This window comes from Schistocerca americana, chromosome 2 (genome assembly GCF_021461395.2).
Source record: "Schistocerca americana isolate TAMUIC-IGC-003095 chromosome 2, iqSchAmer2.1, whole genome shotgun sequence".
Classification (NCBI taxonomy): domain Eukaryota; kingdom Metazoa; phylum Arthropoda; class Insecta; order Orthoptera; family Acrididae; genus Schistocerca; species Schistocerca americana.
Window position 1 is genome coordinate 256766901 of NC_060120.1, and position 14446 is coordinate 256781346.

General features: G+C 44.1%; 1 protein-coding gene across 1 annotated transcript in view; it reads left to right on the forward strand.

Annotated features, from left to right (window-relative positions):
• Positions 1-14446, forward strand: part of LOC124595722 (ryanodine receptor) — a 690379-nt gene that overhangs the window by 172016 nt on the left and 503917 nt on the right. The window contains exon 3 of the mRNA XM_047134588.1: positions 9569-9667. Coding sequence (XP_046990544.1) covers positions 9569-9667 — 99 coding nt within the window. The remainder of the gene's footprint in view (positions 1-9568; positions 9668-14446) is intronic.

Sequence of the window (14446 nt, forward strand, 5' to 3'; positions counted from 1 at the left end):
GCGAATCCATATCAAACAGGCCTGACAGCAAACAGCTGGAGAATAGAGCGAAGACCAATAGAAGGGCAGCGCTTTCCGCCACTCGATTTAGCATAACCTACAGAGGGGAGACAAGAACATGGTAACACCACACACACAACACATTACCATGCTCAATAACGTGTAGGAAAACTGTTGCCTTTCAAAACAGCTACCAGTCGTCACGGAATGGGTAAACACAGGTCCTGTATGGTTTCCGAGGGAATCTTATACCATTCTCCCTGAAAAAAACTGGTAGGTTCAGGTAAGAATGATGGAAGTGGATAGCGATCAAGCAACCTCCTCTCCAAAGTACACCACTAAGTGTCAGTAATATTGAGATCTGGTGATGCGACAATTCATCCTCGTACTCAAAGAACCAGTTCTGGACGTTGTGACCTCTGTAAACAAGGGCCCTGTCATCTAGAAACACAGCAGCCTCATTAGAGGACAAACATTGTACCAAGCAATGGGCCTGATCAGCCAAAATAATAGCATAGTTATCGGCAATCAAAAAATGTTCAAATGTGTGTGAAATCTTATGGGACTTAACTGCTAAGGTCACCAGTCCCTAAGCTTACACACTACTTAACCTAAATTATCCTAAGAACACACACACACACACACACACACACACACACACACACACACACACACACACATGCCTGAGGGAGGACTCGAACCTCCGCCGGGACCAGCCGCACAGTCCATGGCTGCAGCGCCTTAGATCGCCTTTTTTTTTTAAAAAAAAATCTCATTTTGTTCGCTTTCCTTCGTTGCATCTGCTCGGTGCGGACGTCGTAAGACATCCGTTTAATTTCGTTGTTGATCGATTAACTCAGTTTTTTTTTTTTTACAGAGGGCAGCTAACCCTCTGACCGAACACACTGAGCTACCGTGCCGGTATGCTGAGCTACCGTGCCGGCTATGATTGTATTGAAATATCATTTTACTTTCCAAGTGCTTTATGAATTTAGCTGTGTCACGTAACCATTCTTGGAAACGTTACTTTTGTATCGAAAGAGAGAGTGAGAGACAGATAAATACATTGTGCGTGTGTATGTGTATGTGTGTGTGAGAGAGAGATAGGCGTTGGATTTGCACAGTACAGTGCAGCGAGTCGAGGTGAGACGTCAGCGGTGGTCGGTGAAATGTCTCTGAGCACTATGCGACTTAACTTCTGAGGTCATCGGTCACCTAGAACTTAGAACTAATTAAACCTAACTAACCTAAGGACATCACACACATCCATGCCCGAGGCAGGATTCGAACCTGCTACCGTAGCGGTCGCGCGGTTCCAGACTGTAGCGCCTAGAACCGCTCGGCCACTCCGGCCGGCTGATCGGTCATGCTCGGTTATACGCGTGTCCAGAATCGAGCACGCTGAGCTACCGTACCGGCTTGGCTAATCCCGCGCGGCTCTTATCGGCGATACTGCGGCCTTGTAAAGCATGGGGGCCACGGAATACTACGATACAGCTGCCCAGATCATCACCGAACCCACGTTTCACTCTTGGGACGTAAACGCGGCCTGAAGTAGGAAACAGCGTGAAATAAGACCTATGCGACCAAATGACATTCTTCCATAGCTCCATAGACCAGGTTTTATGGTTTCGGCACCCCGTTTGCCTGTTATGGGCATTTGCATCACTGATGAGTGATTTTGGAATTCCAACTCTCGTGCAATTCGGACCTCCCTTCGTGTTGTTTGGTGCAGACAGGGTTCTCAAGTGTGACATCCAGTTCTGCAGTGACTTTGGCAGCTGTCGTCCCTGTTTTGCGTCACAATCCTCTTCAAAGGCCGTCCGTCACGATCAATCAACACACACTGTCGTTTACGTTGTGAGTTAGCGTATAATGGTATTCCACTTTCCCTATACGTGGTATAAAGCTTCGATACGGTACCTTTTGAGACATCAAACACTTTGGCATCCTTGGTTACGGAGGCGCCCACCATACTAGCACCAACAATTTTCCCACGTTCGAATTCATGTACCTACGAAATAATGCACTCACTACTACTCGGAGCACTGTTGTGACCACGATTGAACTTGCAAAGTATCGACAGCACTGCACAGGTGTCGTTCGTGCTCAGATACAACAGCGCAACCTCCAGGCTTGTCTAGCATCTGCTTTTATGTTCAAGCATGCATTGCTCGCGGTGTTTCCATATTGTAGTCCAACTCTTGTAAATTGGTCATTTCATCGCTGGTCTTCCCAAGCTTAATGCAGATGCTCGTCAAATCACAGTGGTAGACATAGCAGCAGATCGCAGTTTCCAAGAACGCTCATGAGACATTATTTCCTTCCACACATGTTACATGAAACGATTAAGACGGGAAAACGAAAATTCGTTCTCGTACAGAGGCTTACAATAGCATATCTGCCATTCGCGCCATTCTCGAGGATGACGGGAAAACGAATGCGACGAGAAGTGCCTTCTGCAAGATAAAGTATGGTGACTTCTGGAGTACTAGTACACTCATATAGAAACATACAAGTATGCAGATCTGCAACACCTTCTTCGACCTTCGCAATAACCGATTTCGATACTATCGAACGTCAGAGGTCAGTTTTAGAGCACAGAACCCGACAGGAATTTCCTCCCTCAATGTCGTCGACAGAACTAAGAGCTCCATTCAGTGGCATGTGCTATATAACTAGTCTGGAATCACATTGAGGATAGAATGCAGTTATTCTCCCTAGAATATCGGTGACACGACAGACGGTAATACGTCTAATGGCTTATTAATCATTTTCCTTTAAGTATTTCCATTGTTTTGATAATTATCTGTATGTTACGACTTCTCTCGCACAAGAGACCTTCGAATGCATTTTCAGGTATAAAAACTCGAGCTGCTTAAACGTGTAGCGTAAATTTTTTAAACAATGTATCGGTCTCAGAGCAAAATTGAAACTACGTTTCATTTCACTCCGCGCCAGAGGGCACAACGGAGCTGTGGAATTGGTGACAATAAAATAATAATAATAATAATAATAAACCTAAAATAAATATTATAAAAACTACCTGTAGTGTAAAAAAATAGATATATTAAACACCGATTGCACGAAATATGAGAATCATCTTTGGTGTCAACAAGTGTCTGTCCTCGTGTCAAGACGTGCGACCCAAATTGCCAGCAACATATTCTTACCGCCAACTTGATACTTTGTGATCGGACATCGTAATGGAACGGGACACATGTAAGGAGACAACAAGTTTAATGTCACGTCCTGTGTCTACGCTCAAATATGACGTGGAGGCCGAAGCAGAAGTGGAAAGTGTCGGCAGACATGCTGGCCGAGGATCTGAAGAACCACAGTCGCTCTTTGTGAATGAACTCTTGGGATGCCGCCAGCGGAGGATGTGTCGGCACCATGATCAGCAGTTGATTGCTTGGGGGTGGCGAAGCCATTAGTCCGGGCGGCTTTGAACGCTTAACGAATACCAGAGTCCGACAAAAACAGAGCCACCGAATCACATCCCAGCACTGAAATCGTGAATAATATAAAAACTGCTTCCTAAATTCAACACTTATAAGCGGAGAGAGTTAGTCTACTACCAAGTCACTCGTTAAGATTAAGTGATTCTCAGAGCCTTAGCTAAGGTACGAGGCGTATTCCAAAACTAAGGTCCGTTTAGTCTTAAAAAATAATCTCACGAGAAAAAGGTTTTATTGACACTTAAAAAAAGGTTTTGCATCACCCCGGTTTCCAGAACTCCTGAAGATAGACGTTGACTGTGGATATTGTATCACAGACACAGTCCCTTTGACTGTTCAGAGATGTCACTAAACCCACCCAAAGATGTAAACAACATTGCACTAGCAGCGCCTATTACACGGAGGCGGTCCGAACAGCCAATCAGTTCCAGTTATTCCACCAGGAAGGAGGTACACGGCTCGTGTTGTCTGTAGTTCAACCATGCCTAAACGGTCAATACCGCGGTTCGATCGCTTCCGCAATGTTACTTCGTGTCAGGAAGGGCTCTCAACAAGGGAAGTGTCCAGGCGCCTCGGAATGAACCAAAGCGATGTTGTTCGGACAAGGAGGAGACACAGAGAAACAGGAACTGTCGATGACGTGCCTCGCTCAGGCCGCCCATAGGCTACTACTGCAGTGGATGACCGCTAACTATGGATTATGGCTCGGAGGAACCCTGATAGCAACGCCACCATGTTGAATAATGCTTTTCGTGCAGCCACAGGACGCCGGGTTACGACTCAAACTGTGCGCAATAGGCTGCATGATTCGCAACTTCACTCCCGACGTCCACGGCGAGGTCCACCTTTGCAACAACGACACCATGCATTGCGGTACACATGGGCCCAAAAACATGCCAAATGAACCATTTAGGATTACCATCGTGTTCTCTTTACCGATGAGTGTCGCATATGCCTTCAACCAGACAATCGTCGGAGACGTGTTTGGAAGCAACCCAGTCAGGATGAACGCCTTAGATACACTGTCCAGCGAGTGCAGTAAGGTGGAGGTTCCCTGCTGTTTTGGGGTGGCATTATGTGGGGCCGACGTACGCCGCTGGTGGTCATGGAATGCTCCGTAACGGCTGTACGATACGTGAATGTCATCCTCTGACCGACAGTGCAACCAATCGTCAGCATATTAACGAGGCATTCGCCTTCATGGACGATAATTCGCGCCCCCATCGTGCACATCTTGTGAATGACTTCCTTTAGGATAACGACATCGCTCGATTCCGAGTGGCCAGCATGAACCCTATCGGACATGCCAGTGATAGATTGAAAAGGGCTGTTTATGGACGACGTGACCCACCAACCACTCTGAGTTATCTTGAGGTATCTACGTCGAATCGTCGTTGAGGAGTGGGAAAATCTGGACCAACAGCGCCTTGATGAACTTGTGGATAGTATGCTACGACGAATACAGGCTTGCATCAATGCAAGAGGACGTGCTACTGGATATTAGACGTACCGGTGTGTACAGCTATCTGGACCACCACCTCTGAAGGTCTCGCAGTATGGTGGCGCAACATGCAATGTGTGGTTTTCATGAGCAATAAAAAGGGCGGAAATGGTGTTTATGCTGGTCTCTATGCCAATTTTATGTGCAGGTTCCCGAACTCTCGGATCCGAGGTGATGGAAAACTTTTTTGATGTATGTACTTTACTGCATGTCTACTTTACTTTGCCTCATAACCGCAGTTCACATCTGTACACTTAATGTAGCGCTGCACCAGCTCCTTCAACTCATCTGCATAGGAAACCTGCTGCCTAGGAATTGAACCAGTTCGTAATGCCAGTCTTGAGTTCATTGTCGATTTGATATCGTTGTCCACCCAGAAACGTTTTCAAATGAAAGAAGAGGAAATAGCCCTCGAGGCAAGGTCGGGACTGTACGGAGGGTGCTCAAAAAGTTGCAAATAAAAATCTTGAATCTTTTCCTTGGTTTTGGCAACGGTGTGAGGGTCCTTTGTGAAGGAGGATTATGCCAGGCACAGTTCCCCGCAGCGTCAATTTTACATCGCACGTCTCAGTTTTGTTAGCTTTACACAGTATACATCGTCTGTAATTGTTGACCCATGATCAATGAAAACAATCAAAACGACGCCCATTTTGATCGAAAAAGTGGTTGCTTAAAAACTTTTTTGGTTTGGGTGAACTTGAATGGCTGGCGCCAATGCATTGACTATTGTTTCGATTCTGAGCAGCAGTGTGCATTTGTGGAACCCGCCTCGCACGTAGTTTGTGACATCCAAGCTGCAAGCTGTTCAGTAACAGTCTTGTAAATTTTGGTTCGAGCATTTTAGAATTCATTAGCCAGAGTATTAATCGTCAATCGCCGATCACTTACAAGTTTTCGGTTCACTTCATCCGTGATTTCGTTGGTCCGAATACTGGGTCTTGCAACTCCGCTGATCATCGTGAACATTTGTGCAGCCAGTTTGAAACTCTCGACACCATTTTCAAAGACTTTTGTCGCTTATTATTTCAGGTCCATACATTAGGCGTAGCTCACGATAGATTTCAGCAATTGAAGATCCTTTTGCCAGCGAAAATTTAATCACGCTCGCACTTCATAACTGGTGGGATTTATGTTTGTCTCGATCACTGTCATCTGCTCTGACATAATGGTAAACAATTACTGAGTCAAACTAACACTGTTGTAGTTTCCTAAAGAGTCGGCAGACAGTGCTGCATACGTGGAACTTCATTCAGCCCTACCATCAGTTAAATATTGGTCAGCACATCTTAGATTTGGAATGCGCCTCGTATTATTATGCTACAAGCAAAAGTAGCGTGGAAAGCCGTACCGGCCTCTGGTGGGCTGGCACAAACATCCGTTGTGGGGAGCTCGTCGGGAGACGATACCGCTCGCAAAAGCACTTTTTCCTCGGCAATCACTAGTCGGCGAATCGGTCTGACTATATTATTCCGCAACATTGGTGTGATGTTTTGTACAGTTATCTTGCTCCATTTACGTTGGTTCTGCCAACAGGAACAACTCATGGCCTAACAATTTTAGTGAAAAAAATTATGGTATCGTAAGATATAAACAGTGCTTCCACAAAGTTAATCAAAATGCCTTGTCGTGACTTAGTTTTGTTTACTGCAGATTGAGAACTGAGTGGTGACGTTGGCGCTTTTATTAGAACCTGCTTATGTTGTTTCACATGATGTATGCAGTGTTGGGTGTATATGTTATGTGAGAGAGCTCAGAAGTTACGTTAGGTGGGGTCAATTGTGCTTGAGCAGTGCGGAATAGATCTCGGCTCGCTGGTTTCCACAGGTCACGGAAACAACACCCGCAAGCACAAAACAACAGTAGCATTTTAAGCCCCTAATGCAAACGACTTACAGCTGCTGTTTGCCTTCTCCATACATTCTACGTTATGGTTGCAGTCCACATTTTAGACTCAAAACTCCATGAGCCAAGGGCTGTCAACCTTCAAAACTTTGTAAGGTCCTTAAAGTGCTTGAGTCTAGAAGATGTGTGGTTCTTTCGTTGGATGGGGGAAATTCCGAGATTTTCAGGTGGACAAGATCTATATCAATAGGACATATACTATTAAGCAAAGCAGCTACAAGGATAAACTAAATACTTGCGAAGAAACACTTGAATACAAATAGAACTGTACAATAACAGTTATTCAATTTCGATAAAATGCGTTTCATGGCCGTCTAACGAAACACAACCAATCAAGTTCCGCTATGCTTGCGAACGCTACGCCAGCAATGGAAACGTGACAGCGCGCCCTTACCCAGTCTGCTGTCGGCAATCCCGCAGACTATTTCCAATCGAGTCCTCTATTCACATCCCTTTATACTACCTACGCCAGAATGCTTCAGTATTTTGCACATAAACACGCTCCTTAAAGACAGGTGAAATGGTTGAGTGACTTCCTGTTTCGTCGGTGGGACGTGAGCGGCTGTTCGCTGCTCGCGCTTCTGTACTCATTCACTGGTGGAGCCACGCAGTCCCCCGTTCTCTCGCCACCCACTAACACCTTGGCGAGTGCCAGCTTCAGCCTGTCATTTATTAGTAAACATCTACATCTGTACTCTGCAAACCACTGTGAAGTTCACGGGACAGGGACACATCCCACTGCGACACCCATTAGGGCCTCTTCCCGTTCCATTGACGTCTCTTGTATTCATGGTCCCAACGAGAGCGATATGTAGGGAGTTCTAGGGTATTCCCAGATTCCTCACTTACAGCTGGTTCTTGGAACTTTGTAAGTAGCTCTTTGCAGGATAATTGGCGTCTATCTTCAAGCGTGTGCCAGTTCATGTTTTTCAGTATCTCTGTGACACTCTCGCAAGGGTCAAACAAACTTGTGATCACTTGTCCTGTTCTTTCTATAAGTGTATCTCTGTCATCTCTCCACGCTTTTCTCAACTCATTGAAGAATCGCCTGTTTCTCATACTCTACCTAAAACCAACTGACTGGCTGCCTCAGAATATATTTATAAAGCATATTGTATGTGTGTATCAATTTTGAACATGGCCAATAATGCAGCAACTGTAGACGAAATTTGTAATATTACTTGAAAATACAGCTCTTCGGTTGCACAGGTAAAAAATTTTCAACTTTACCTAGGTTTCAACTGCTCTAAGGCATCCTTCATCAGAAGTAAAAAAAAAATTACATTCCCTATAGCAGACTCTGTTATAGGAGACGGTGAGTCTGCACACTCTACTGCCACCGCATACGTCCTTTGTTGCTGCTGACAGACTCTGTTATAGGTAATGTAAAAATTTTTTACTTCTGATGAAGGCTGCCTTAGAGCAGTTGAAACCTAGGTAAAGTTGAAAATTTTTTACCTGTGCAACTGAAGAGCTGTATTTTCAAGTAATATTATAAAAGTATGTATGTATGTTTGTATGTATGTATGTCCAGGGCCTCCTCCAAACCCGTGGATCAATTTCAGCCAGTTCTGGCACACAAACAGCAAACTTAACTAGTATCAGCACTATGGGGTTTGTAGCCTCCTAGCTCCGATAGAAGCGAAGATACAGTGAAAAACGTGTTTTTTCTGCCACTGCCGTATAGGTTGCCCTTCTTGACAGGTATGTGGTGTTGGAGAAGTGTCAGCTTGCGTTTATCAACGTGATTCCCAAGGGCAGCCTGCACATCAGGGGCAAACAATGATTTTTCAACTCTCTGACGAGTAGGCTGCCCTGCACGACAGGCACATTGTGGAAATCGAATCAGGTTGCTTTATCGATCTCTTTTACAGGAGCTACACGTGCTGATGGGCATATCTGAGGGAAGGTTAAGATGAAGAGAGGAGGAGGTGGATAGCAAAGAGAGTGAGGGAAGACAAGATGGACAAGGAGAGAGGGAAGAGGATCAAATGGGCTGAGAGAGAGAGACAGAGAGGAAGGGAGGAGATGACATAAAGAGGGGGGGTGTGGAGCTGAGCAGAGAGGGGGAGGAAGAGAGGGGCCAAGAGAGGGGGAGGAAGAGATGTGTGCATTATATGTGACATACACGTACATGGGCAAAACCACAGGGAAAAGCCAGTTGTTAATAACAGCCAATGTTCTAGTTCTCTGAAAAACTTTGACGACACCACCCTTGGGCCATTCTTCGGCAACCCTTGGTCCTTCCTTTGTTTAGGTTCTCTCAACTCTAGGTCTTCCGCAAGGGCTGTGAAATTCACTTGCTACTTGAACTGGTCGGCCATGGTACCAGTTATTTTGTTACAGCTTGCAGACTCACTAGGCTATACCATAAGTAAGCCCTTTATCCCAGCTTATCTGCGAGTGTGGAAACATTCTTGCACCTGCAGAGAATACTCATGTCACCTCGTTTCCATTATTTGCACATCGTTCCCTTCCAAATTCCAGACACACCAATTACTTCGACTCTATATAGTGAAATGTATTACCATAGTATGTGATTACGTAGCTCCGTAAGTGGCGTAGTTTACAGTAAATAATAATTTTGATATATTTAGGCGTGGGACATACTGCTTGTTGCCTGCAACTTAACCCAGCGCCGCTGATTGACGAACCGTAATTCGTTGCAAGACGTTAATCTTGAGCCTTGTGCCTTGTGTTGCAGAACATCCCGCCAGACCTGTCGCAGTGCGTGTTCGTGATCGAGCAAGCTCTGTCAGTGCGCGCTCTGCAAGAGCTGGTCACGGCCGCGGGCTCGGAGACGGTGAGTCTGCACGCTGTACTGCCGCCGCATAAGTCCTTTGTTGCTGCTGACACCGTCCCCTATTTCCCTTCAATGTCCGTGCTGTGTGGGTGTCTTACTTCGTCCTGTTTAAGCTGTGCACTTGCTCTCTATGCGTGCATATTCTGCAGTGTAAAAGACACTCATACACGTACTTTAAAATTTTGTTATTACATTTATTAATTTCATTTATTAATTTCATTGCGTTGTGTTTCCGAAATCTAATTACTATTCAAATATGCTAAACGTTTCGAGTGCATTCCTGTACTTTACCCAAGTCCTGTCGTTTTGTGTAAAGTAATCATTTCTTTAGTCAGGACTTTCTGTCGATTTGATTTAGCTATTTCTCCACCTCTTTTTCTCTTCACACTGGACGAAATCTTGACTATGGGGAGAGTCTCCCGTTGGTTCAGCTCAATAATTACACAAATTGGAGCGGGCTTCTTAAATTTCATTCGGTGATGCTGTCGTGTTGGGTGTCAATGCTTCGGCGTAGGCATGCGGGTATGTTTCTGAGACTACGGACGACTCTGGATAGGTGCTCCTGGGAACTCTACTTCGCTGTGGAAGTCTTTTGTTTCCAGCACCCAGTTCTTCCCAACGTTGGTAACTATGGAGAAAAGAATCACCGTTTTCTCCCCGACAGTGAATGGTAAACACACAGACACTAAATCCTTCTCTTTTGCAAATTCGCCAACCTTTTTTTTTTCTAGGCCTTACTAATTACATTATAACAGGGTCGTGTCCTCCGCCATAGGACCTCCTGGTCATCTTGTGGCGTCGTGAGGCTTGTGGAGCAATCTCTTCGCCATCTAACAAGCATTATATCCAGTGGGGATGCGTCTTATAACTTGAAGTTCATCGGTTACAATGGCGTGGATCACATGGGATATCACTAAAATTTTGAGACTGTTCCCATGATTATCGACTTTTGAAACGCACAACTGTACGTCCCTGACGTTCTAGCACCATTCTATCCGATCAGTCCAATGAGTAAGGCTTCACATTAGCCTCCTTCTGGGAGCCAACTAGATACGCATCAGCAGCACAGGTTGCCTCTAGAGACTCAAATCAAAAACCGACAATAGTTTCATTCATATTGTGCACCAGGAAGAGAACTTACTGAGCTATAGCAGGCCTATAAACTGGATGAAGATAATCCTCAAATAGAGCCTTCGTTTTCCCCGTGAAGAGCTGGTGCGTTGCCATGATGAAGTATGATCCTGGACGGACCTGATTTTGAACGTTTCTCCTAGGACCGTTCGGAGAGTTTGGACAGGTAAACTCTAGAATGCCAATCTGAAGTTAATGTCTGGTCTTTAACCACAAAAACTTTTACGATGTGGTCAGTTGCTGCAGAAAATGTGCGCACATTTTCACAGCATTTCGTACTTATTTCGCTTTGCAGGGCCAGTTTACTCTTGAAAGAATCAAACACAGAGATTCCAATCAGTTTCAAAACCGAATCACTAGAGCTATGTTACATCCTCATTTGTAATATTACTTAGTGTTTTGGCCGCATGGAATCGGGTTTCTCTAGCACTTGTTGGTAAATTCAACACACGGATATTTTTACTCAGAGGTTCCAAGGTACAATATTGATCGACTATAGATGTTTAGAACCTGGCTATCTTACAAACTGCTGCAGATCCGATCCCATTTCACTGATAGCTCAATCATGGGCCGAACGCGAAACTCGTTTTCTTCAGTAGCGGCCGTTACAAGGCGTCCGAACCAGTTCCCTTTTCAAGAGAGTTTCTCTCGTGCCTGAACTCATTGAGCCAGCTTGAGACTGTTACTTCGTAAGGTGTAAAGTTGCCAAACGCTTACTGTAAACGTTCCAGAAATATGCATTCAGTCTCACCTTAGAATCATAAAAACTTTCAGAGCGACTCTCGTAATACTGTAGAAATATCAACACATCAAACGCCTCATACTTCCCCGAAGGCACGAACGCGCTCCTCTCTGGGGACCAGACAAGCCTTCTGCAGCCACCTCGTAAGTTTTCCAGCTCTAAATTTCTCCTCTGGGACTGCAAAGAGCATCCTGATGCGACAACACGAAGAGGCCATCTCCTAGCTCGGCATATGTGCTGCAAACACTTGGCGAAGATATTGCAGAGCTTTGTGTATTCTCCCTTTCGTGACAGCAGCGAGATAATCTACGAAACGAGTGATGAATACTGTCATTGCCTTACAAGTCATTCTGCAAGTAATGACTACATACTCAACTTCTTATGGTGATCAGAAAGCTGAATCATAGATTACGCGACGTAACGTTGATTGCCCACACGTCGTTCCGAGTCTGAGTACACAATCTATAAATATCACACTAAAACAATTATACAAGTCTTGCTTTACTTCTAGTCTCCCTTCTCGGACATTTTCGTCTTCCTAGTAAGCCTCCATTAGTGAGTCTGTCTACTATCACATTACATCCGGTAATTATTTGTCATTCTGAGCTCTTGCCATTGAAGTAATCCGCAATATACAGTTTAATTTTAAAACAGATACTTATGGTTCTCGCTGTAAAGCTCAGTGTTTGCAGTATTTCTTTCTATGTACTGGCAGAACTTCTACGGTGTGCGGAAGTAGTGTGTCCTTCATCCGTTGGTAGTAGTCACTTCCCCATCAAATGATTGAGACTTTTGAATGTTAACAAAAGATGTTCCATATACTGTTCGACAAGTAAATTACAATAGATCTGACTTATCTAGTTTTGTTGGCAGTCATTGCAAGTAATAAAATCGATCAGATATAAACCAGAATTTTTAGTTACTTTTGACTCATTCATCTTGAAGCGACTTTCTTCGGGAAAGCTCGCTAGTAGTGTCCGTGTTTGTACCGCCCAAGACAGAAACGTTAACAACCATAAAAGCTGTTAAGGTAGATGTTTTCTGTTAAAACAGTTTTGTGAAGCTAATGACCGTAATACGAACTAGCATGTATTTTCATCCTGCATTTACTTATGTTTTACAGTACACTTAAGGAGTACTCACTGATGAAGATGTAACATCACCGAAACATGTGCGGGTAGAAGGAGAAAAACAATAAAGTGTGCTTTCCTAAAAGCAAGTCCTCAAAAAGTATTTAATCTTGACCAGTTACTTCGAATGAATGAAGACAATGCACTCAGTTGCTTCGTGGCGTTCGCTTGCATCACTGTAGTTGCAGTGTTTCAGATCTTTCACAACGAGACTTGGCTGCGCAGGCACGCTGTCAATAGAAATGAATGCCCACCTTCGTCACATAAGAGTTTCTTTGCATCTGAATCTTTGTGTTAGTGTCGCGGTGGCCAACAAATAATCGGAGTTCGTCCCATCAGTGAGGGAGTTTTAATCTCACTGAGTCATTCCGTGCATACGACACTCATCAGAGTGCACATTCAGTTCTGAGCTCGTTACTCCACCTATATAGAATCTTCGTTGGTTCGCTAGGTAAAATTGCTGTTTTATAATGTGCTGTACGGCTAGTAAATTCTTGTCCCTCACGATAATCGCGAAAGTCTTTAATGCACTTGCCCATATCTAGCTCAAAGTAACGAGTGAAATGTACGGCGATGAGGCGAAGTGACAATTCGTCTCCTCTACTGCCTCAAGTTGTAGACATACTAGCAGTTTTTTCTATTTCAAGAATTTATCCTTTGAAATAAACTTATTTTGATTAAATATGTGCAGTAGCTTTTGTCTATCGATATGCTTTAACAGCGAACAGAAAAAAGTTGACAATTTTCTTTTGTGAAATCTGTTAAAAACTGAACTCAAATATTTCCTAAAACCTGGTGACAGAAAATTCCTTGCACATTTAATGGATGTGTTCTTTTTTTGTATGTGTTCCTCAGTAACTTGTGTCGTTTGACATAACTGCTATGCATTACTTTAAGTTTGGAAGCAAATGGATATGAATTAACGACTTGCATGATGTCTAATGAAGTGTCATCGATGTTGTCCTGTGTTGTGACGTCTCAACTCACTGACACTCGCGCTAGCTAGACGTCTGCCCACTGGCTCCTAGACTACGCCAACTCCTCCGAATGCGCACCGAGAGTAGATTTCGGTGGCAGGTACCGTCGTTTGTCCTGTTATAAAGCGGAGTAAGTCAGTACGCTTCAACGAAGAATGGATGTCTATCGTTGATTTTAGCCGCTCTTTCTCAGCAACAAGAGCTTCTCTCGAAACTGTGTTAAGAGAGCATAAATATTGCAAACGTAAACTATCTGTGAAATGCACATAGCGATTTAACGGTATGATGGCTGCAGAAATATTGCTTCGTAAACATTGTACGGCTAATAATAGGGGGCAGATTTAGGAAAAGTAATTTACATCACATTCGTAGAGTTGAAGAAGGGTTTTCATAATGTGGAATGTAATAAAATGTTTTTCATTGTTGGGCAGTTTGGTATTAACTGCAGGGTTAAAAGGGAAAGCTCTTCCTTTACGTCACGCAGATTGCAGCATTTGTCAAAACCTGGAAAAATTATACGTTTAAGGCCGGCAGGAGGCATAAAACGTCATCCGAAATTGTACTGAATGCTTTCTCAGAAAATTATTTTGAACAATTTGTTCATGAGCCTTCTCGAAGCGTTAATGGTTGCGAAAGCATACGTGACCTCTTGGCAACGAATAATCCTGGGCAAATAGGGAGCATCATGACGAATACAGGGATTAGTAACCACAAAGCAGTTGCTGCTAGGGTGGATCCCGTAACATCTACAACCATCGAAAAGAAACACAAAGCACATATATTTAAAAAAAGCTGATAA